Below are 22,821 nucleotides of genomic sequence, written 5' to 3'. Positions count from 1 at the left end.
TGACAGAAAAGCCGATCAGCTGATCATTAAGCAGTTTCATGATTGAAGTAGCAGCAGGAGAGGGAGAGAGAGGCAGTCACTCCATATATCGGTTGTTAAGCTTAACGTGGGAATGCTTTACAAACATTCAGAGATGAACTTACACACTTGCTTTACTTCTCTCTGGGATACCTTTGTCGGAGATCAAATGCTGGGTTGGTAGCGAGGCTCCAAATGCTCAACCAGACCGCCGACAGGTCTCGCACGCCACAGCCGCTCTATCACGTGATGCATACTGCTCCGACGTGCTAAGGTTATGAGCCGAGTTACGCCATGTCACAAGTTTTGTGAGGTGCTTTTGTGATATTTAATGGATCGGATTACATTTTTTATTTCTCTCCGATATCCGATGCAGTAATTTAGGCCAGTATCGGACCGATACCGATATGTAATATCACATCGGTCCATCTCTAACCCTTACTGGTTCCATAGGAATTAAGAGGGTCAGTGGCAGCCCGGTGCTGCTAATCAAATTCACTTGATTAACTGATCATCAGCATATGTGCGCCTCTATAAAAGCAGCAGTGGTTTGCAGGCTGGATTATAAGGCCATTTCCAAATAATGTGAATTCTATTATTCTACAAGGAGAAAAATCATTTAATACTAGAAAAGATTCAAGACACTGGCCAATCTTCCGAGGAGTGGATGTCCCAGCAAATACAGGGCAAGGTCAGACTGTGCAATGCTTAGATAAACTGCAAAAACCCAAAGAGCTGAGCACCTCTACAGGTTTTGGTTAACATGTTAAATGTTAAAGTCCATGATAGTACAATTAGAAAAAGACTGAACAAATGTGACTGGTTCAGAAAGGTTGCCAGAAAATAACTCTCTAAAAAGAGCACATGGCAGCACAATCAGCTGATATGAACTGTCAGGCATGGTGGTGGAGGGGTGATGATTTGGACTTGTTTTGCACCCACACCTGGACTCCTCTGCATGAAATATGAGGCCACCTGTACAGCAGTTAAAGCTTGGGCAACTCTGGTTCATGCAACAGGACAATGATACCGAACACGGCAGGAAATCTACAACAAAAATGGTTGAAAAGAAAAGAATCAGGGTGTTGCAATGACCTAGTCAAAGTCCAGACCTCAACCTGACTGAAATTCTGTGGTTGGACCTTAATATGAAGCTCCTTATAAACCAATGCCTGCAAGCCTCAATTAACTGAAGTAATGTTGTAAAGAAGAGCAGGACAAACTTCTACAACTTACAAGTCATAGAGGAAATGATTACTTCCTACAGCAACATACTACTGCTGAAGGTGATTCTGCAAGCTACTAAATTATGCAGTTAGTATTTCGCAAACTGCTTCTGAATTTTGGCATAGTTTCTGTTAAATTAATAATGACAGCGTAATATGGCATGTGTTGTTGTTCATCTGAGGTTGTATTAGAAATTGGCTTGTACCAGATTTTTCCTGACACATAAAATCTTGGAATTGAAAGAGGGCATATTTTGTTTTTACAATGACTATTGTTGTCCAACTATTACCAAAAATAGCCCATAAAATCACAAACTATGTCGATTGGGTATGTGTAATATGAAGAACTGACAGCTCTGACAGCTCTGTCATGGTTAACTGAACAAGAAATGAGCCATCAAGGTGTAAAGTGGAAAGTCAACAATATGTCTACAAAGTGCATGACATGATGAGAGCTGCTCTACAGTTTCTACAGCAGGTGAGTTTGGTTTGATGTTTCACAATAAAACCACTAAAACACCACATTGAGCCTGCAATATGCCAAAAACATCTAACTCAGATCTGTGATTTAAAACAGCAGCAGCGGTGTGAGCGCTGGTTTCTGTCAGATAACTTCATCTTCTTTGGGGTTAGAATGTGAAAATATATGCAACCAAAACGCCAAGATTTACGGTCAGGCCAGACAAATATTCCCAGTGAAATACATACCAGCGTCTCACAACACCGGGGTTATTACTTTTGCAACACACACTCAGATTTCATGGGTTTCATGGATGTGATTCAATAACGGACACGTGCATCCAACTATAAGCACAGCTTTCAAAAACAATTTCAAGTTTAAGTGCCAGTGTGAAACTCGGCTCTATAAAGCTATTGTGGACACACTCTAATTCTTAGTTTCATTAAAAGCACACACTCGGTACCAGCTGCTAGTGTAGTATGCAAAGCTTTTAATATCAACATGAACAACTTAGTTACTTTATAAAGGCAGGAAGGTGAACTATGTGTAGATGCTGTCCTTTAAACAAAGTCAGTGGGAGATTTCTGCGGCAGGCAAAATAAATGTTCCTTTTTTTGTAGAGTTGCTTCCAGAGAGCCTTGCGACTCCTTGAAGACCTCTGAAACTGTCCAAGTTTCCAGAAATAACACATAACAGCTGTGACATGGGACTGAAGCATTGAACTGCTCTACACAACTCCCAACAACAAGGAGTGAGCAGAGCGCCACCATTAATACATGCGGTCCAGACGTGGTTTGCATTACTATTTGAGATGGATTCAATTATTCTAATTAACTGAGCCTGCCTGGCAGAATGGAAACAATGTGAATCACCAAAAAAGCAGCAACCCACATTCACCTTTCCCAGCTAGCACTCTCAGACTAACATAAACCAGTCCATATGTGCTTTAGACTTGGTAATATGAAGACAGTTGTATAATAGATTTCCTAATATGTGGCTTCAGTCTCAGTCAAGTGAAAGCCTCTGGGACTGGACACATCGGACAACACAGACCATAACCAGAAAACACTGTCACATTGACGGATAAGCTGAAAGTCACAGAGCGGAAGTGCATTGTGACAAAAAGCACAGATCAGTGTGATGAAGTGGGATGGGGCGTGACAGTGCCTCTGAGGTTAGTGAGTTAGGAACACTGGAAGGCAATTATCTTGGTTTGTCTTTACCGGATTTTTCTTTGGGCCACACCATACGTCTAGGAAGAGCATTGCCCCTATGATGCGCCCCACTGGCTGCTGGAGGGAGAGAAAGGTCTGTTATATAATGTTTTGTGCCACTGAGGAAAAACATACCAGTACCAAATCAGAAGAAAGGCGAGATATCTGGGTAGTGAACAGGGGCGTATGTTTAAAAGAAAAAGAGATACAGAAGAGAAAGAAGGACTGTGGTGGCTGTGCTGTCGGCACAGCACTTGTCTTGGCATTGGTGGTGTAAAATGTGATGTGTCCTGGCCAGTGCTGAGGCCAGACTTCTCACCTGGCCAGCGAGAGGGACCGTAAATCATGTTAACGATCCTTACACCATAGACGCCATTGCTGCTCGTGGTAAAAGTGTTAAATACACACCAAGCACATGTGGCAGAATGTGGAGAGGACAAAATTGATTGACTACGGTATGCTCTCACCACATATCGTGTAGCTAAAATCACTAGTCATGAGTTTGTTTATCTTCTTCTGTAGCTGTAGTGTGTGTAAGCATGCTAAGAGAAGGTAATAACCTGAGGTAGCTGCTTGGAAAAAGAAATAAGTGAAGGGAAAGTGAGTATTCCATTACCGCCAGGTGTGCTGGAACTGTGAGAGGAAGTGACTGTCCTGGATTTTGAGAATGGTCTGGCAACATGATTAGTGGAATGAGAAGGAACCCATGTGCGACGCAGGGTGGTGTTTCTTCCTGCTGTAGGAACAGATGAGCTAATGGGAGAACGAGGAACTTCAGATGACCCGAGAACACCAGGACCTAGATGAGTAGAGAGGCAACTGGAAGTTAGTTAGTTGGGAGCTGGAAGGCTTGACCTAGATGGGATAAATGGTAAAGCATGTACGTGAAAAAGAATGCAGAGGAGCAGAAACTGGATGAAATGACAGAGCGCCGTAAATGAGATCGAAAGCTAGCCAGACTAATTTGTTTGCAAATGGGCAGGGGTGAGGTGAAGTGTGCTGCACTGAAGATGGAGCCACACATGGAGACAGGAACAACAACAGGACAGGGTGTGTGGGGTGATTGGATGGAGATGGAGATGGGGAAGCAGTGACATTGTCAAATGGTTTGAAATACAACTCAAAGCACCATTCTCTGTGTGGCTTGACAAAAAAGCAGAGATGGTAATGGGACAAACTTGTCATGGTGTTTACCATGATTGTATCTACCAGCCTTCTCTGTAGCCAGGGCAGGTCTTGGTAGAGGCTTGCCCTCTTCTTGTGGACTAGGAGCTGTGTGAAAGAAAACTCACTTTATATCTGTTATAAGATGCATGTGAACATAGTTTTAGTTTTTTAGTTTTTTTTACAGGGGGCTTACCCTACTACTATTTGCCAGTTGTTGGTTTCAAAATGAATGCATTGACAAAAGTTGTTGTGATCACGATATTTAAGAATTAACTCATACACATGTCATGCAGTTATCCTCTTGGGTTTAACTAAGGTATGGATTACTATCAAAATATGTAACTTCCTAAAAGATACATTCTAGCTACTTCTGAGATAAGAGATGTAGAACTCTTTCTTTAAAACAGTTTCTTCATAAACTAATTCTAAACGTATACCCCCATTAAAAATTAAATAATAACAATTAATAGCTAAGGTTTTAATGCTTAAATTGCGGATTACAAATTGTGGATTGAAAAGTAGGGTCTTTACCCGTAGGGACTGCCTGCTTTGAGGTGACCTTGGTGGGATCAGAGTAGGTCCTGGAGTGAGGCTGAAGCCCAGCTTGAGGTTTAGGTTGGGGCTTAGATGGAAGTTGGGGTTGTGACTGGGCCTTTGATGGAAACTGTGGCTTGGTAATGGGTTGAGGTACAACATGGTCCTGGGTATTTTTTGGAGGTTGTAATTTTAACTGTGGCAGAATTTTTGGTGGAGAGTTTTGCTTATCCCTAATTATTGGCTTTGAATGACTTTTTGGAAGTTGAGTTGATGGGTGAAGCTTGGGCTGCCTTTTTGGTTGAGAGAGTGGTTGGGGCTTGGTTTGGTTCTTGGGTTCGGGTTGTGTTGAGGGTTTGGAATGGGAAGAAATTATGCTTGGTTTTGATGTTGGTTGGATTCCAGACTTGTGCCTGGTACTTACACCTGACTGTTGTTGTGGTGTCTTTGGTTTATGTGGTGGATTTGGAGATTTATTTTGTGGATGAGGTTGAGTTTGAGTCTTTGGCGGTCTTTCCTTGGTATAGGGAATGTGCTGGGGTATTGGATAAGTGGATTGAATGGATGGCACAGGAGTGGTTTGGGAACTTAGTTGATCTTGTCTCTGAGGCTCCGTCTGGGTCTTATGTTGCTCTTGTGCTAGAAGTTGGGCCTGGCGTTTGGTGTAGGGTGTTGGCTGAGGCTGTGGTTCTGATTCAAGATGTGGTGTGGTTTGAAGATGTGATTGGGGTTTTGGTTTTGTCTGAGGCAGTGAAAGGGGGTGGGTATGCTCTGTAGGCTGGGATACTGCCAGGTGTTGTTGAGGTTGGGTGTGGAGTTTGGGCTGGACTGTTGTTTGGATTTGCAGTTGAGGTTTTGTTTGAAATATAGGCTGGGCTGTTGATAGGGGTTTTTGCTGTGCATGGAGCTTAGTAGAGGCTGTTGTGTGGGGTTGTAGTTGGATCGGGACTTTCTGCTGGGGTGTTGTGTGGGGTTGTGGTTTCATTTGAATTTTGGACTCGGGTGTTGTGTGGAGTTGTGGTTTGGTTTGGACTTTTAATTGGGGTGTTGTGTGGGGTTGTGGTTTCATTTGAATTTTGGACTGGGGTGTTGTGTGGGGTTGTGGTTTGGTTTGGACTTTTAATTGGGGTGTTGTGTGGGGTAGTGGTTGGATCTGAATTATGGACTGGGGTGTTATGTGGGGTTGTGGTTGCATCTGAATTTTTGCCTGGGGTGTTGTGTGGAGTTTTGATGTGGTTTGGACTTTGATTTGGGGTGTTGTGTGGGGTTGTGGTTGGATCTGAATTATGGACTGGGGTGTTGTCTGGGGTTGTGGTTGCGTCTGGATTTTGGGCTGGGATGTTCTGTGGGGTTGTGTCACAGTTTGGTCATGGGGCTTTGGGAGACGTTGAGCATTAACTCTGGGCTTCATTTGAGGCTGTTGGGGTTTGGGCTTTGGTAGTACTGAATACTGTTGCTGGAGCTTCAAGTTAGGTTGAGGTTGTACATGCCCTCCACGATTCTCCACATTTGCCTGGACTACTGGCACAGGTGCCATGGTGGTTGTTATATGTAGTAAAGGATGGAGCTTGGGAGTTAATGGGACCTCAGATCTGGAGAGGTCTCCTCCTCCTGGGTTATGTGAGAAAAAGAAAAGATGGCCATGAAGCCACAGTTGTGTACTGTAAAATTTCAAAAATAATCTTCTGTTCCATTTACAAAATGTAAAAAATATATATACATACAGTGGGGCAAAAAAGTATTTAGTCAGCCACCGATTGTGCAAGTTCCCCCACTTAAAATGATGACAGAGGTCAGTAATTTGCACCAGAGGTACACTTCAACTGTGAGAGACAGAATGTGAAAAAAAAAATCCATGAATTCACATGGTAGGATTTGTAAAGAATTTATTCGTAAATCAGGGTGGAAAATAAGTATTTGGTCAATAACAAAAATACAACTCAATACTTTGTAACATAACCTTTGTTGGCAATAACAGAGGTCAAACGTTTACTATAGGTCTTTACCAGGTTTGCACACACAGTAGCTGGTATTTTGGCCCATTCCTCCATGCAGATCTTCTCAAGAGCAGTGATGTTTTGGGGCTGTCGCCGAGCAACACGGACTTTCAACTCCCGCCACAGATTTTCTACGGGGTTGAGGTCTGGAGACTGGCTAGGCCACTCCAGGACTTTCAAATGCTTCTTACGGAGCCACTCCTTTGTTGCCCGGGCGGTGTGTTTTGGATCATTGTCATGTTGGAAGACCCAGCCTCGTTTCATCTTCAAAGTTCTCACTGATGGAAGGAGGTTTTGGCTCAAAATCTCACGATACTTGGCCCCATTCATTCTGTCCTTAACACGGATCAGTCGTCCTGTCCCCTTGGCAGAAAAACAGCCCCGTAGCATGATGTTTCCACCCCCATGCTTCACAGTAGGTATGGTGTTCTTGGGATGCAACTCAGTATTCTTCTTCCTCCAAACACGACGAGTTGAGTTTATACCAAAAAGTTCTACTTTGGTTTCATCTGACCACATGACATTCTCCCAATCCTCTGCTGTATCATCCATGTGCTCTCTGGCAAACTTCAGACGGGCCTGGACATGCACTGGCTTCAGCAGCGGAACACGTCTGGCACTGCGGGATTTGATTCCCTGCCATTGTAGTGTGTTACTGATGGTGACCTTTGTTACTTTGGTCCCAGCTCTCTGCAGGTCATTCACCAGGTCCCCCCGTGTGGTTCTGGGATCGTTGCTCACCGTTCTCATGATCATTTTGACCCCACGGGATGAGATCTTGCGTGGAGCCCCAGATCGAGGGAGATTATCAGTGGTCTTGTATGTCTTCCATTTTCTGATGATTGCTCCCACAGTTGATTTTTTCACACCAAGCTGCTTGCCTATTGTAGATTCACTCTTCCCAGTCTGGTGCAGGTCTACAATTCTTTTCCTGGTGTCCTTCGAAAGCTCTTTGGTCTTGGCCATGGCGGAGTTTGGAGTCTGACTGGTTGAGGCTGTGGACAGGTGTCTTTTATACAGATGATGAGGTCAAACAGGTGCCATTCATACAGGTAACGAGTGGGGGACAGAAAAGCTTCCTACAGAAGACGTTACAGGTCTGTGAGAGCCAGGGATTTTCCTTGTTTGAGGTGACCAAATACTTATTTTCCACCCTGATTTACGAATAAATTCTTTACAAATCCTACCATGTGAATTCATGGATTTTTTTTTCACATTCTGTCTCTCACAGTTGAAGTGTACCTCTGGTGCAAATTACTGACCTCTGTCATCATTTTAAGTGGGGGAACTTGCACAATCGGTGGCTGACTAAATACTTTTTTGCCCCACTGTATATTTTTTTTTCATCATCCAGGAAAGACATAAAAGCAAGAGAGCCAACAGTTTAGACCAACTGATGTGCTACTCAGAGCAATTATTGAAAGAAAAAAAAAAAACAAGCAACACTGCTCTATGTTTGTCTCATAGGCCAAGTGCAATTTCAATGGCAGATAGAGCTTGTGCAGGTATTATGTGTTATGACAGGAAAGGCTATTGTGGTTAAGTGTGATGAGCATCTAAATTCACTGGTTATGATGACTTAGTGTGGAAGTTTCTATCCATTCTAACCTGGCTGTTCAATCTAATGAGATGTTCCCATCAATGAGCAAGAATGAAGAAAAAGAGGAAGTCAAAAAAGAAGAAGGAAACGAGGAAAACAATAGTATTGTTTTAAAGTTAAATGTTAGATCAATCATTTCATCATTTCATTTTAAGTACCATGTACTTAAACCATTTTCACAACTTTATATCTATACACCACCTCAGTGGATCTCAGCACAAACAGTGATGTTAATGCCGTTCAGCTTTGATTCATGGATTTAAACAAAACAAACAACAAAAAACAGTTGATTTGATCATGCACCAAAGTCTCTGCTCTTTTCCTCTGTACTGCTCCCATTAACATTTAGCATATCCTGAAAACACAGGGAGCTGTGTAGAAAATGGATGTAATTTCGAATTACAGTTAGCCCCTTGAATTAAAGCTACAACTTCAGTAACAGATCAATTTTATCCAATTTTAAACTATGGTGGGGTACACGGCTAAAAGTTTGGAATGATCTCCATTTACTTGAGGAACTGACTATATCCCATTTTGTGTTTCAGTGTCTACCTTCATGGTTTCAAAATACATTTCCAGCACTGTGTTTCTGCAGATCCCTGTGTTTGAGAACATAAATGTAAAAAGGGGGGAACAGACGAAAGTGAAATACAGGGAAGAAAAAGGAATAACATAGTTTGTTGAAGTTCCTGTTGGAAGAAGAGAAAAAATTTCATCATGCAGTTTATTCATGCAGATTTCCACTGCCACCAACTCCACTGCATTAAAAGCAAAAGCCTCTAATCATCCAAAAATGGTAATAACCACACTGTGAATCTTGAAATAAAAATAAAGAGTTTAACATACCAACAAAACAAATGCTAGACATGGAAATACAAAAAACTTTTTTAAAAAATACAGTGGATATACCTGAGATATAATTTGGAATATGTATGATATGACTGAAATCATTTTTTTGAATGAGCAGCAGTTAATGAGGTTCTCAGAGCTCATTAAAAGCCACTAATGTCTCAGGAATATAAAATCGTTTTGGCTTGCAGGCTTGTTCAACTAACTTTCAACAACTGAACCCTGAGAACATCATCAACAATCTCTGCAAGCTTTGTTGTTTTCCTAAAATCCCATGCATCCAAGATCACCCACATTATTGCAGCCCAAACAGCTGCTCATGCAACTAGTGCAATTCCGTCCATCATTTTACACAGCTGAAATGAGAGCCATGAAGCTTTTCAAAAAGAACCATGATTCTCTGTTTACCAATTGGCTGTTTGTTGATCACAGCAGGTGCAGGTCCAGGAGTAGACAGGGTTTCCTTAGTAGTAGTTGTGGTTTTGGTTGTCGTTGTCATTGGCGCTAAGAAAAATAGTGTATGTTAGTATAACCAAGAGAAAAGGTATGGGTCTACAACCTGTAGAATGTGCAGGGCAATATTGTTTGTATAATAAAAATTAGCTTTCACGACAGCGATAGAGAAGTCAGTGTCAGACATGAGGTCCAGAGATCTTTCTGACCTCTGAACTCAGTTTTAGGTCTGAAAAATCATTACCAAGAGTCGTCTGTGCGGCTATGTTCCTGGAGAGGGGCAGTCTGCCCCTGGTCTTGTTTTGGACTGACAAGGACAAAGCAGAGATTAAAGTCAAGGAAAGAAAAATTACAATGGCTTAATTTTCACTTCTGAAAAAGCAGTAAATGATCATGATTAGTCAGTCATTTAAGAACAGCAAAATATGTTTTGAAAGAGTCAGTTCACTAAACGTTTTGCACAAAAATGTTTAGTGCTGGTTTAATCCTTCAATATTAACGTGGAGAACTAAAATTAGGAAATAATTCAAATGCGCATTAATTGATTTTGGTGTCAACAGAAACAATTTGTAAATGCAATGCTGACACTTCATCCCTCTGTCGTATTAATGCTCTTTACCGTCTTTTAAAATGAGAAGTGATTAGAAGTGAATAGCAACCCTTTGACATTACTGTACACCGCCTAACAACACAACACATCTAACAACTCCACACCATCATAATTGCTGTAGAAAGTATAGTTAGTTGATTTACCAAATCAAAACTAATCTTTTTAGACTGCGTTCAGTGGAATTGTGTTAAGCATTTTAGTATCTTGTTTATTATCAGAGAGATTAATTCATGCTGTGGTATGACAACAACCTCAAACATATAATCACATTAAAGACAAATCACTTTAAGGAACATAAAAAAAAAGGAGTCCAACGGATGATATCACCCCCACAGAAAATTCTTCATAACTTTATTGAGTCACTCAGGCATTACTTGAAGAGAAAGAAGAGCTAGAAAAGATGGAAAATCCGTGGAAAGTTCTTGTAGATGTTTAGAATACAGTGCTGAGTGCTGTTAAAAACTGTACTTTGCATGCCCAGCTAAGTAAAGTTATTTTAGAAGCTTGAAGTATATGGGGAAATCCTGTCCGCAGAACAATAAATTATGGCTTTATTAATATTTCCAGTGTTAAATCTTAAGGTAGGGGTCAGTGGAAAGGAATTCAAACAGAGATCTCTAAGCAGCAGTAGATTCTGCCTTCTGTATCAAATTCAACTCAGCAGTGTCTCTCTGTTTGCTTACCTGAGGAAGTGAAGTGAGGAAATGAGGGCAAGGAATGGGGACCTGAAGGTAAAGGTTTCTGATGGGTGAAAGGCAAAAAAGACATGAAGAAAAAGTGGGTGTTAGTCTATGACTATCATAACAGGTGAAAAGAATTAGTATTTGGGCTGTACCATGTCTTTTCCTTTGTTGCATAACCTATAACCTATAGCCTCTTTACACCATGTCAAGTTGGTAAAGTCCCTAGTGAGACTCTTGTTATTCAAAGCTTTCCTTTATGTGCAAGTCCTGAGGCTAAATCTCAACAGCTGTGCTGTTTTGTGAGATTGGCATGATAGAGCAGAGCCGCGCTGTTAGAAAATTTGTGCCACTTTTCTTCTCTGAACTCTTTTCAGCATTATTATCCCTCCTCCCTTGTGCCTCCAACTCATCTCCCTTTTTTTGAATCCCCACTCAAGTTAGCTGTAGCTGCAGACTGCTCTCTTTGGCTTGACTGCTCTCTCAGTCCTGGCTGCATCGATGCAGTTTCCATTCAGCAGTTGGATGGAAAATTAATGAGGCAAACAACCCTGAGAATAGCATAAGCTCACCAAAGTGTACAAAGACTCTAAAGCAGATTGCCCGTTCCAAATGCACAACCAGTTCCTTTTTGTTTTCTTTGATAAATGGAATTATACCTGTGCCATTTCATTACACACACTTGTTTACTGCAATACTGAGCATATTTGACCTCTAGTAGCACGTGTATCCACATAAAAATAGAATAAAACACTGAATATTTAGGTTTGTTTCAATAACAAACTGGCTGTATCCATTACATACCGCAGGGCTGACTGGAGGCCTAAAGATTTTCCTGATGACCTTCTCTAGAAACACAAGAGAAGAATCAGTAAATAAGTGACTTCAGTGGAAGAAACAATGTGAAAGAAAAAAAATGGTTCAATTCAGTAACTGGAAATGCAATACTGCAGTGTAGCCTTGTCATGCTCACATAATCGGTAAAGACTGAAGCCCTATCTACACATGCACTGCAGCCCTGAAATCCTCTAGTCTTTAACAGAGCAGATTTTGGGATTGCACATGTCAGACTGAATGCTGAATTGTCTTTAACCTGCTCTCAGACAACGAGACAACCAGATTCTTATGACACTGTTCTTATACGAAAATGAGTAATTGCATTTGTCCCAGAAATTTCTACCTTTTTCCTAGCACTACCTGTCAATCCATGTTTTTATTAGGATGTTAAAATAATTGTAGTCAGATTCGAGGTATTTGCTACAGAAGGTGATAATATGGCTAAGCAAAGAAGTCAAACTTGCCTTGGACTCCTGGCACGCTGATGTTGTGAACAACCGGCCTGCTCCACACACCGGTGCCATCCTTAGAATTTGGCTGGACACCAAACTCATAGACTGTGTTTGGCTTCAGTTTGTCAATGACTGTGTCGCTTGTTGGACAGGTCTGGTAGTTCCACTTCCTGTTCTTCTCACGGTAACGCACTGTGTAGTGTCTGAGAACAAGACACAGAACAAACAGAACAACTCACACACAATCCATCCACTAATGATCACATCTGGAGGCATGATGCATGAAGTACAAGGAGAATACGAAGCTACTGTCGTAATTTTTTTTCATTTTCTTTTTAGCAAAACCTTGCGTGCTAACGATACTGTCAATTAATTCCATTTCATTAAACAAAGTGACAAATGAATCTTTCAATGCCACGTTTCCATTTCTCTTGGATTTCCCTTGGCTACACGGGGCGCCTTGAACCCATCTTCTTAAAAGATGGAGTCAAAATCAGAAATCCCTCTGAAAATGGTTCAATCAAATTTATTGCTGTGTATCGCTGCCATCATCTGAACTGCACAGTGAGGTCGTGATTTGACTTGACTTGAGTCTGTGGCACAACTTAGTTTCTTTCCTTTCCTTTAACAGAACCAACAAACACATGGTTATTAATCTTTATATAAGACATACATATGAAAATAATATTTAACCACTGGAAGATTTGATGAAAAACAACAGAACCGTCACTTAAAAAAAACGTAGTACTTCATCAAACACAATCTGTGTCACACTGTTGTGTGGGTTGACTCCTAAACACCTGTGTGCACAGGCTGCCCTGGATCCACTGCTAAGTAACATGAGAGGCTTCAGGGACTCATTTACTGTTTATGCACTTATTCCAGACTCTCTGCAGCAAATGTGTGTGTGTGAGGATAAAGATTGGACAGAGAAAGATTTATTCCACCAGCTGTTACTGAGCTCATCGTAACAACAGTACAGCATTGGTACAAAAAAAAATCTCAAAACCCTAGAGTGGTACTTTAGGAAAAAAGTATTTCCTAAAGTACCACTCTAGATGCGGACTTTCATGTTTTGGCGTCTCACTGAGGAAGCAGCATCAGATTTATGTACTTTCTTTTACATTTTCTGCAGTGACAGTTATGCCACTGGTAAGCAGTAATATATTGCAAGCAGTCAAAGGGACAGGTGCATAACATATCCTTAGAATAACAGATGTCCTCATTCACTCCTGAGGAGCTGGGTCAGTGGGATTGATAGCAATAACTGCACAAAGCTCAATTAAATACTCCAATTTGCTTCTGTGACTTCAAAACCTCTGAACTGGCAAACATAACACATTTTTAAAATCACTCCAACTAATACCTCCCAAATATGGATATATCTGATGTCCATATGATATAAACATTCAAAAATTCACCACAAACCTTAAAAAACAATAAAAACAGCAACACACTCCATATAGCCCCATACATAATGAAGGTTCTCTTAAATTATTCTTAAACAAATTTAGCAAAACCTTTTTTTATATTAAAAAACAGCTCATTTGACATAGTTATAATCAGGGCGGCACATAAGTGGTCCGCAGGTGCGCATTCGCTGTCAAAATAAAAGACGCGCACCAGATAAGAAGTTGGAACGCGCGTTTCCGTACATAAGATCCGGAAATTACGAGAAATTTCGAGAATACGCGCTTCTTTTGCGGTGGAGGAACACCAAAGTAATTGCTTATGGAGCTTGCTTCTTCGACATCTTTAAGAGTTCTGAACAAATGTCTGTCCTCCTCCAGAACATCTTATGTACGCAAACGCGCGTTCCAACTTCTTATCTGGTTGCCAAACTGCCAAAATTAAAAAAACAGACTAAGCCAATAGGGCTAAAAAACTAAATGATAAGATATTAACATTATATTGTGTTTATATTACCAAAGTCACAATGGTTCTGTCTCATTTTTTAAAGAAAAGCCTGCTTTGTACAATGACACATTTAAGCTCACCCATCCTCCAGACAGTCATTCATGATGTTGCCTTCATAAGGGGTTTTCAGCAGTGTCCCCCAGGACAGAAGAACTGAGGTTGGCGTCACCGACCCAATGACCAGGTGCAGCGGCTTCTGCAATTCCACTTTACCTGAGAAAAGGTTTGCATCTTACTAAATGTGCAAAAAACACTTTCAGCAAGTCACATTGGTGATAACTTCCTTTGCTTTAAGCAGACATACCTGTGCACTGCTTCTTCACCTCGTTAGCAGGAATAGGCTGGACAGCTATAAGGTACTTGGGCTCAGCATCTAAAAGCAGAAGAACAAACTGCAGGTTATATTTCCTCTAAGCCTCAGCCTCAGCAGCAAACACAATGTATTGATGAACACCTGGTCCTGCAGGGCACACCACCAGGCTTTCTTACCAAACTCTGTCTCATATGGTTTTCCATCTTCTGGCAGCTGAATGAACTGTTTGGAGAACATGCTGCCGCCGTATCCCAGGATGTATCCCTCCAGCCTGGTGTCAGTGTTGGGACGCAAAAACTTCATCACAATGGTGTCTCCTGTGGTGCTGATGCGGACTTTCATGTTTTGGCGTCTCACTGAGGAAGCAGCATCAGATTTATGTACTTTCTTTTACATTTTCTTTTGTTTCTTTTTTTCTGCAGAGGTACAAAAACTGTCATTTTCAGTACCTACACCTTCTCAGACTTTTCTGCTGTCCACTACTTCAAAAGCAACAAAGTAGCAAGTACAGTAAAAGCAGAGATTTGTCTGGTTGAAGTTCAACTGAGGTACAAGCCAATAGTTGTGATTTCATAAGCAGGCACATGTCTGCTTGCTTTCCAAATTGATAAGAACATTATTGTTTTCTGCAAACTACAAACATCATAAACTGTATATACTGCAGCTTGTTGTAGTGATCAAGGACTTTGAAGTGCTCTGAAGCAGCTTTTTAAAACAACAGTGCATATCCAATCTTTAATCATTTCAGATAACAAAAAAAAAAAAAAGATCAGCAAAGCCGGAACATTCTTGTCTTGATTTGAAAACTGGCAAACACAAACACAAAGAATACAGTCCCAGTCAGATAGGACAAATGCTAGATGAGAACAGGCACTAGAGAGGAAGAGAGCTTCCCCAGAAAGCACACCATGGCTGTATTTTCATGGTAACCTAGAAGAAACCTTCAGCGTTGACACATCCCATGGAAAATGATCTGTGTTGGCTTTAAAACAATCTGCTTATCTATATTAAATGGTGTCATAAATTCATGAAAAAGTTGGCATCATCATAAAGTCAAGGAAAAAGGAACTCTCCGTGTCTTCAAACACAATATGTGGAAAAGTTTGTTTACCTTTTCTCATTATTTACCTCTGTCACGTGGCCCGTCACACTAGCCAATAACTAGGAATGCTAACAATTAGCCAATTTACAATAGGAATACTAATAAACATCAGAGAACTGAGACAAGTGCAGCTGCTCCAGGAGTGTGACTGACCCTTGCCTGATGCACATGTAAAGCAAAAACACCAGTGCACACTTGGATAATACGCTGTGAGCAGTAATGATGGAAAGACTGCCAGTCTGCTTTAATTCAGTGACGTCATCCTCTGCATCTTTAAATATGTTTTTGCAGTGGATCTCACAAATGAGCCTACATGCACTAAATTGCTCATAGTCTACAAGGTTTAAAACAATAGACTTTCTGCTTGTATTACGACTTGTATCATAGTCTCCACAGCACATGTCCTTGGCTCATATTTCAGTTAAATGAAATAGTGGAACTTTGCAGGAGGAATACTGCCAGGAAGCAGCCAAACGCCAAAACAGACACTGACAGTGAAAGAGGGGAAAGCCCTGGATTTGAAAAATACCCCTTTTCCTATAAAATCTGCATTTGTTTCAATTCTCACATCAGTATTTCCGATAAAAGCAAGAAACTGGCGCAGGGGCAGATGGGCTCAGAGTGCATAAAATATTAGGAAACTTCTGGCAACGCATTTTAAACTCCAGAACAAGCAAACATCGAATCTGCCCCATGACAACCTGCCCAAAGCCGGTCATCTGGCCCATGCAACGCTTACACAGTGTTAAGGCTTATCTGTATTTCCAGGGGAAAATGAATAAAGGTTTAGGAATGAATCCAGTCAAAGTGCTAACAATAAATCAAGTACAGTGAAAAGGAAAAGCACTGATGTTCAAGCTGTTTTTACACATGAAATGTAACTTTTACTTTTACGTTTGCTGCTGTAAAATACTTGTTTTGATTTAGGCAAGGGTGTAGCCCGAATAAAGCAGAGGGGGACAGGACGCAGGACAGCCACTCACAAGACCATCATTACCTGTGCTTCTCTTAAATCAGAGCAAACCATGATCACACAAAGAGCTGGCAAGTTATGGACCATTTAATGTCAAACAGTGTGAGACATTAGTGTTCTCAGATGCACCTAGAAGAGTTCAGAGCTGAAATTAAAATCTCACCCCTAATAACCAAGGACGGAGTACTGAACAGGCTAAAAGGAGGGTCAAAAAATGGAATCAAAACAACAAATTCATTTTTTCCTGTTTAGATCTCTGACCTGTTACATAAGCGGGCTGGAGGAGCTTTTGCAGCTCTGCCCAGGGGATCAATAATAAGAGTCACATAATCGGTCCATGTTAAAGCTGGAGAGTGGGACTTTTTTGGGAGTAAATCTCTTGGCAATATCCTAGAGTGTTAAAGTATCATTTCTGTGCTGGTACGCCAGTAGGTATTTCACTTCAGCGAGCAATGATTAGTTTGCCTTAGCTGAAGGAGCAGACCAACACACGCAGAGCATGCTACACCAGCTACGAGTATGGTGGAGATCATGGCAGAAAGACTTAAGGAAACGTTGAAGAAAAGCTTGTGATATTAAAAAGAAAAATCCATGTTCTGAGGAAGGATAGGAGTCTGAAAACGATAACGATCAATGCTGAGAAGAAGAGAAAATGTCATAATTGCAAAAAGAATGAAAGAAAACTGATTTTAAAAAGCTGCTACTATGCCAACCTGTTTTAATCAGTTTCATCTGTATGATGCACACACACACAAACACGCACTGGGGGGTGAAACCCATTCATCACTGAATACTGTATAAGCACATCAATCATAACACTGGGAGTTGGCCAATAAACTTGTCGGATTATGCAATAAACTTTGCCACATCACACAACAAACAATTCGGCTCATAGTCACCCTGGACCGATATCAAGACAACGTAATCCTGCTGGCTGGATATAGAGAAACACCCTCAAATGGGAAACTTAATCTTGGCTCTGCAGAGAGGCCGTGTTGGATCACTGATGGATGATCCTGCAGTGAAGAGAGTAGGTTAATTGGGTTGTCAGTTGCTCTCTTAAGCTTCAACCTGAGTGCAACGTGATATTTTTATGTTTGGTCATTAAAATGAAACATTGCAACATGGATCTGCATAACATATGGCTTTAAAACATTATGATTAAATGTCTGACATCAAACCACAAATCTTCACCATGAGCAGCCCTCTCTTGATGTAGTAGATTGTACTAAATGAGAACAAATAGACTGACTCTTCCACTCATGCTGATTTGAGAACCAATGGATGATAAATACAGATGCAAAACCCAACACAACCTCCCCATAAAAGCAAATCTGAAGGAGGCTGCGAGGCTTGTTTTGTTTTCAAAATGCAATGGAAAAGAAATGTTGCTCTCTTTGTTTGAATTTATGCAGTAGTTTTGGTGGATGGAAGTGACACAGAACAGTGGTTTCATGTTAGTTTGTCTTGAGTCAGAGCAGCCGAACACCACAGCTAACCAAATTTCAATACAATGCTTGTGATTATTGCTCTGAAGCCTGCATTAACTATGACAAACATAATATCCTTCCCAGTATCCTCTGATCTGATGTAGAGTATTTTGGCCTCTCAGATTTCTGTCCTGGAAGTAAAGACGTAGAGAGACTTGGCTTCCTTTTCTTGTGAGGACAGACAGATGTTTTATGGAGCTTGGTATAACAGTCACTTTCACGTAACAAAATGGAGTGTTAACATTTCTCAGAGCCCCAGGCCAGCCAAAGCAGCAGGTGTTTGAAAAACTGACCTATAATGGCTCTAATGAGAATCACTCCAGTCCAGCATAATTCAGCCCAGAGAATATCTACTGTAATTCAGCAGGAGACCGTACTTTGCAGCCTAGCAGCAGATAATTGTGCCTGGAATTTGACTCCTGCTTTTTACCCCAACTTTGGCTTCCATGCAGGTCTCGCCGCACTCACATTTAATATCCCCCCATGTCAGATTTAACTGCAAGGAACAGCTGTTTTCCCTTGTTCCTATGGCGTTGCTCCATCTTGTCCTTCACCACCTTTTCTCCATCTCTGCCATCCTGCATGACTCAATAGCCATCTTTCCATCAACCTGATCCTCTTTTTAACTTCCTAAAGTGCTTTGAATTCATCTGTCTTGTCCTCTAATGTCGTCCATTTTCCTCTCTCCTGCCATATTTCTCTCTCATTAATCTCCACATGGCACGAGGCCATGTTTGGTCTGGCACAGCTGCAGTCAGCATCCTATACAATATATTGTCCTCAAGTGGGATAGTGGTTAATAATTTTAGCATTAGCAGAGATTTAACACATTCAGATACAGATGGAAAAATGTTTAAGAGCACAAATGCATAACTAAGAATTAAAAGCACTGGAAAGTAGACTGACATCCATATATTTTGTTCTATCCGTCAGACAATAAAGCAAACTAATTTTGCAGCCAACCAGGTTTTATCTTTGGTCCAAGCAGAACGATACAGACATTTACCCCTCTGTTCCCATAGCATCAATACACACAGCCCCTTTCATCTAGCTGCCAAAGCTGCACACTGAGATTTGTCTGTAAGCCAACTTCAGTGAGCAGATTACACACTGGAAGCAGCCTTTATTTTCACCAACTCCAGCCCTCTCACCCCAAATCACTTTTAGTACCATCCAAATCTTCAAAGGGCACCCAAGTTTTAGTCACAAAATACATCAAGGCTATGAAGCACATACTCAAAGTTTGCTTTACTTTGTGTGTGTACTTTGGTTTCTGGATAATTACATAACATGTAAAACATTTGCATGTTTTTCCAAGAATGTTGCAAGAATCAAATCAGATATAAGACTCAATACATGGGGAGGTGTTGATGAGTTGGAGACCTCAAACTGATTTTTGTAGATGTCAGAGTGGAGGCACTTATTATTTTTTGGTCCGCAGGTTTTTTAAATCTGAAGAGTCTGTATGTATTTAATTTTAAGTGGTGTTTTCAGGGAGGCTGGTAATAATCCTCTAATGAGAAAAATTGAATTTAAAAAAATATCTTTTGCCAGAGACAATGTATGCAAGTAAATGGCCAATTTCTGCACTATTGAGATCACCTTGTTGGGCATGAATTCAGGAACAGTTTTTCTACAAGAGTAACCCTTGACCCCAAACTTGGGCTCATTAATTCAAGAATGTGGACAAACCACAGGCCTAAAAAAGGTTCACACAGCATCTACTTAGTTTGCATGACAGGGTGACATTAGAGAGAAAGGTTGATTTATGTTCCCAATTTAGAGCTAGGGTTAAACAGCATTTTAAAACTCTTATCTAATTTATCACTTATCAGCTTCACCCATTTTTGTTAATTTCTTTAATTGTTATTCGAGAACTATCATGGCACTTTAAACAGGAGTATCTATCACTTAGGGTGATATGCAGTGAGAGGTTGACTCAGTACTGTTATAAGTCCTTCTGTCATTCATCCTTGAAACAAATATCCATCTTCCTAACAAAATCAAATTGTCTTTCTAATCCTTTCTCAGCATGCAATTGGAAAAAGACAACAGTTCAACTAACACAGAAAGATTTACATTCATTTTCACTTGCATGGATCTTAAACTATAGAAGGAGAACTACAATGAAGAAAACCACAATGATCACTCATTAAAATATGTAACAAATACCTCACTTGTCATGCAATCAGTAGTTTCCCCCGTCGCTGATTTTTTACGCGAAAGACAGTAAGAGAAATGCAAAGACCACCTACCTCTGACCACAGAGGCACCAGACAGAGCTATCCTAAAGATGAAGACTGCAAGGATAAGGGCTAGAAAGATGTGCGAGTGCTGCTGCATCTTCATCATCTGCTGATGTCGGCTCTCAGATCTGCAGTGATCTGAATGATCTCAGAGATCTCACACCACGAGTGAGTCAAATAAATGCTTTTACTGATTTGGCAACAGGTGGTTGAGTGAAGTGTCTGCTGCAGGAATCAGGCTAGACGTGTCCGAGTGGCTGGATACTTGTCTGAGCTTCTGGTTCTCGGGACTAGTGCTGTTCCCTAGACTGGACTTCTGGATGCAGCAGGCTGCTCCTGCACCATCTATAGCTCTGGATCAGAGGGAGGGGACAGATGGAGCAAGACCCACCCACTCTCCTCCTGCTGCCCCATCTCTCCTTTCCCCCGCACTCTCTCGTTTTCACACTCTTTCCCTGCAAATGGAGAGGAGGTTTTCTCCAAGCCACCCACCCTCAACAGCCTTGTTTTCTTTTCTTAGATCGTTATGTTGTGTCCCCATTTCTCCATTTGTTACCTCGTCACTGTAAATCTTTTCAGGACCTCTAAGAGTGTCACTGGCCCAAATGTGACATTTACATGAAAGTTTAAAAATCTGTTTATTCATATTGTCAAACCCAATTTTTGTCTAATCAGATTTTTGTCTGAGCAATAATCTTTGGATTTGAATTTTGCAAGACCCTAGATTTTGTTTAATTTCTGTCACTTTTGACCAGGGGAAAAATGGGTAACTAAATGTTTGAGGGCAACTCAAACACTTAGTTAAAGATCTTTTTTTTTAATAAACTCTGCATGAACATTGAATATTTTGTATCCCTATCCTGTGCAGCAATGTTGAGCTGAGTCACATTAAAACTTGAGGATGAAGCTGTTTCAGCTTCTATGCAATACTCCAGCTCACATATACTCCGTATATCATACAGCTTTATCCTCTCTGACTGCTGATCAGAATAGGTAGTCTATTGGAATCAAATTGAGAAGATCGATTCCATCAGGTGCATCATCTCATCCAATGCACTTTTGTTGTTTCCAAAAAAAAAGATCCTTGCGTCTGTTTCTATCTTCTTCTATAAATACAATCACATTATCTGTGTAAAGATTGTCAATGGAAAAAAGAACTATAAATGGCCATACAAGCGCAAACAATGTTGAGTATGTCTGTCACCACAAGATAGTGCACATCTATCTGTATGTTACAGAGTACCAGAGTTGCCATTAACATGCAGCAATGGGTGGTTTGCATGAGTGGAGTTCAAGAGATGAACCACAATGGAAGTAGGCTACTACCTGACTTAGAAATAGAAGAAGAAGAATCCCTTTATTATCATTGTACATGTGCAATGAAATTATGGGTGCACCATGCCAAATGTGAAGGAGTAAGATAGATAGACAGACAGTAAGACAGACATTTATACAGCCTAGAGGAATATATACAAAACAAGAAAAAACACACAACGGAGCGTAAAGTGCTTGGAAGCAGCCTCCAAGAGGTGGCAGAGGGTAGCCAATGATTTTTTTAGGCGGTGTTACTTACCCATGGCTAAGCTATTTGGCTAGCCATACAGCCATATAGCTTTAACCCATACAAAATGCTTTAGTTACAAAGAAACACAGCATTCAGCAGAATGGTTACCATCAAACCAAGAAGCCCAATCAACAAATAGGCCAAACAGGGATTACCATGCGTGTGGCTTTAGTTTGTCATGTGTTGACAGTGTTAGTGTAAATACTCTCACTACCAGTGATAGGTTTGTAGCATAAACCTATTCGCTGGAACGTTAAGGACAATTTGCTACACAGCAAAAAGCAAGACACAAGGCATCAAAGTTCTTTGTGTTACTCATGCATGAGGGAGACCTGCCTGGAGCCAAATGTCGTTCCACCACTTGACCTCCGTCAGACTCTCAGCCAGGTTCCCCATAGCACTCCTTTTATTGTGGTTACATGAATATGCATAGGGTCATTAACATATAACATCTTACATAGGTATACATGTGAACAAAGAATACTGTGCGTGTGTGTGTGTGTGTGGGGGGGGGGGGGGGGGGGGTGTCAGAGTGTGACCCCATAAATGACTTCCCTAAACCTACTGGTCTGGAAAGTCCAGCAGTTCATGTAAACAAAAGGCACTTAGACTAAAACAGATATAGCTACGTTTATCCTACCATAAAACAATAAAACAAGGTACGACCTTTTCCCATGCTCCCAGGATGTAGGTGTGGATTCCAGAACACTCTGGAATGCACACCAAGCCTTTGCAGCCTGCTAAAGATCACACATCCTATCACTACACAATTGATTATACACCTCTAAGCATATATGGTTAAATATTTCCTAATACAAATGACAATAATAAAATCTAAACCCATCAACCAGAAGGGGGAGACAAAAGTTCCACACTGGTGGTTTAAATATGAAAATAAATGTGGGATTACAAGCAGCAGGTCTCCACAGCCTGAGTGTGTTCCAGTTAAATCCCCAATATGTCATTTAGTCACACATACACACACTTAAGTCTCTACAAGTTGACGTAATGTGCATCCAAATTCGACAAGTTATGAGCGTACAGAATAAGGCTTTTACATTTGCTGGAAACAACGCCATCATCCTTTCTATAAATACATTCTTTGCAAGTCACGTGCAG

General features: G+C 40.9%; 1 protein-coding gene across 3 annotated transcripts in view; it reads right to left on the bottom strand.

Annotated features, from left to right (window-relative positions):
* Window positions 1-20,790, bottom strand: part of abi3bpa (ABI family, member 3 (NESH) binding protein a) — a 37,575-nt gene extending 16,785 nt beyond the window's left edge. Inside the window, exons 1-13 of one of the 3 annotated variants that reach the window (XM_085135672.1) lie at window positions 20,148-20,790; window positions 14,504-14,683; window positions 14,319-14,387; window positions 14,095-14,227; window positions 12,110-12,300; window positions 11,613-11,656; window positions 10,812-10,869; window positions 9,763-9,825; window positions 9,474-9,569; window positions 4,617-6,230; window positions 4,113-4,190; window positions 3,535-3,717; window positions 2,928-2,996 (exon numbers count right to left, since the gene is read on the bottom strand). In XM_085135672.1, coding sequence (XP_084991798.1) covers window positions 2,928-2,996; window positions 3,535-3,717; window positions 4,113-4,190; window positions 4,617-6,230; window positions 9,474-9,569; window positions 9,763-9,825; window positions 10,812-10,869; window positions 11,613-11,656; window positions 12,110-12,300; window positions 14,095-14,227; window positions 14,319-14,387; window positions 14,504-14,683; window positions 20,148-20,244 — 2,875 coding nt within the window. In that variant the 5' untranslated portion in view covers window positions 20,245-20,790. The other 2 variants (XM_085135670.1, XM_085135671.1) reach the window with 2 other exon arrangements.
* Between the last annotated feature and the right edge of the window lie 2,031 nt (window positions 20,791-22,821).

The sequence above is a fragment of the Neolamprologus multifasciatus genome, chromosome 16 (genome assembly GCF_963576455.1).
Source record: "Neolamprologus multifasciatus chromosome 16, fNeoMul1.2, whole genome shotgun sequence".
Taxonomy (NCBI): Eukaryota; Metazoa; Chordata; class Actinopteri; order Cichliformes; family Cichlidae; genus Neolamprologus; species Neolamprologus multifasciatus.
The sequence above is the reverse complement of the archived record's forward strand: the minus strand, read 5'-3'. Positions and strand labels throughout refer to the sequence as shown.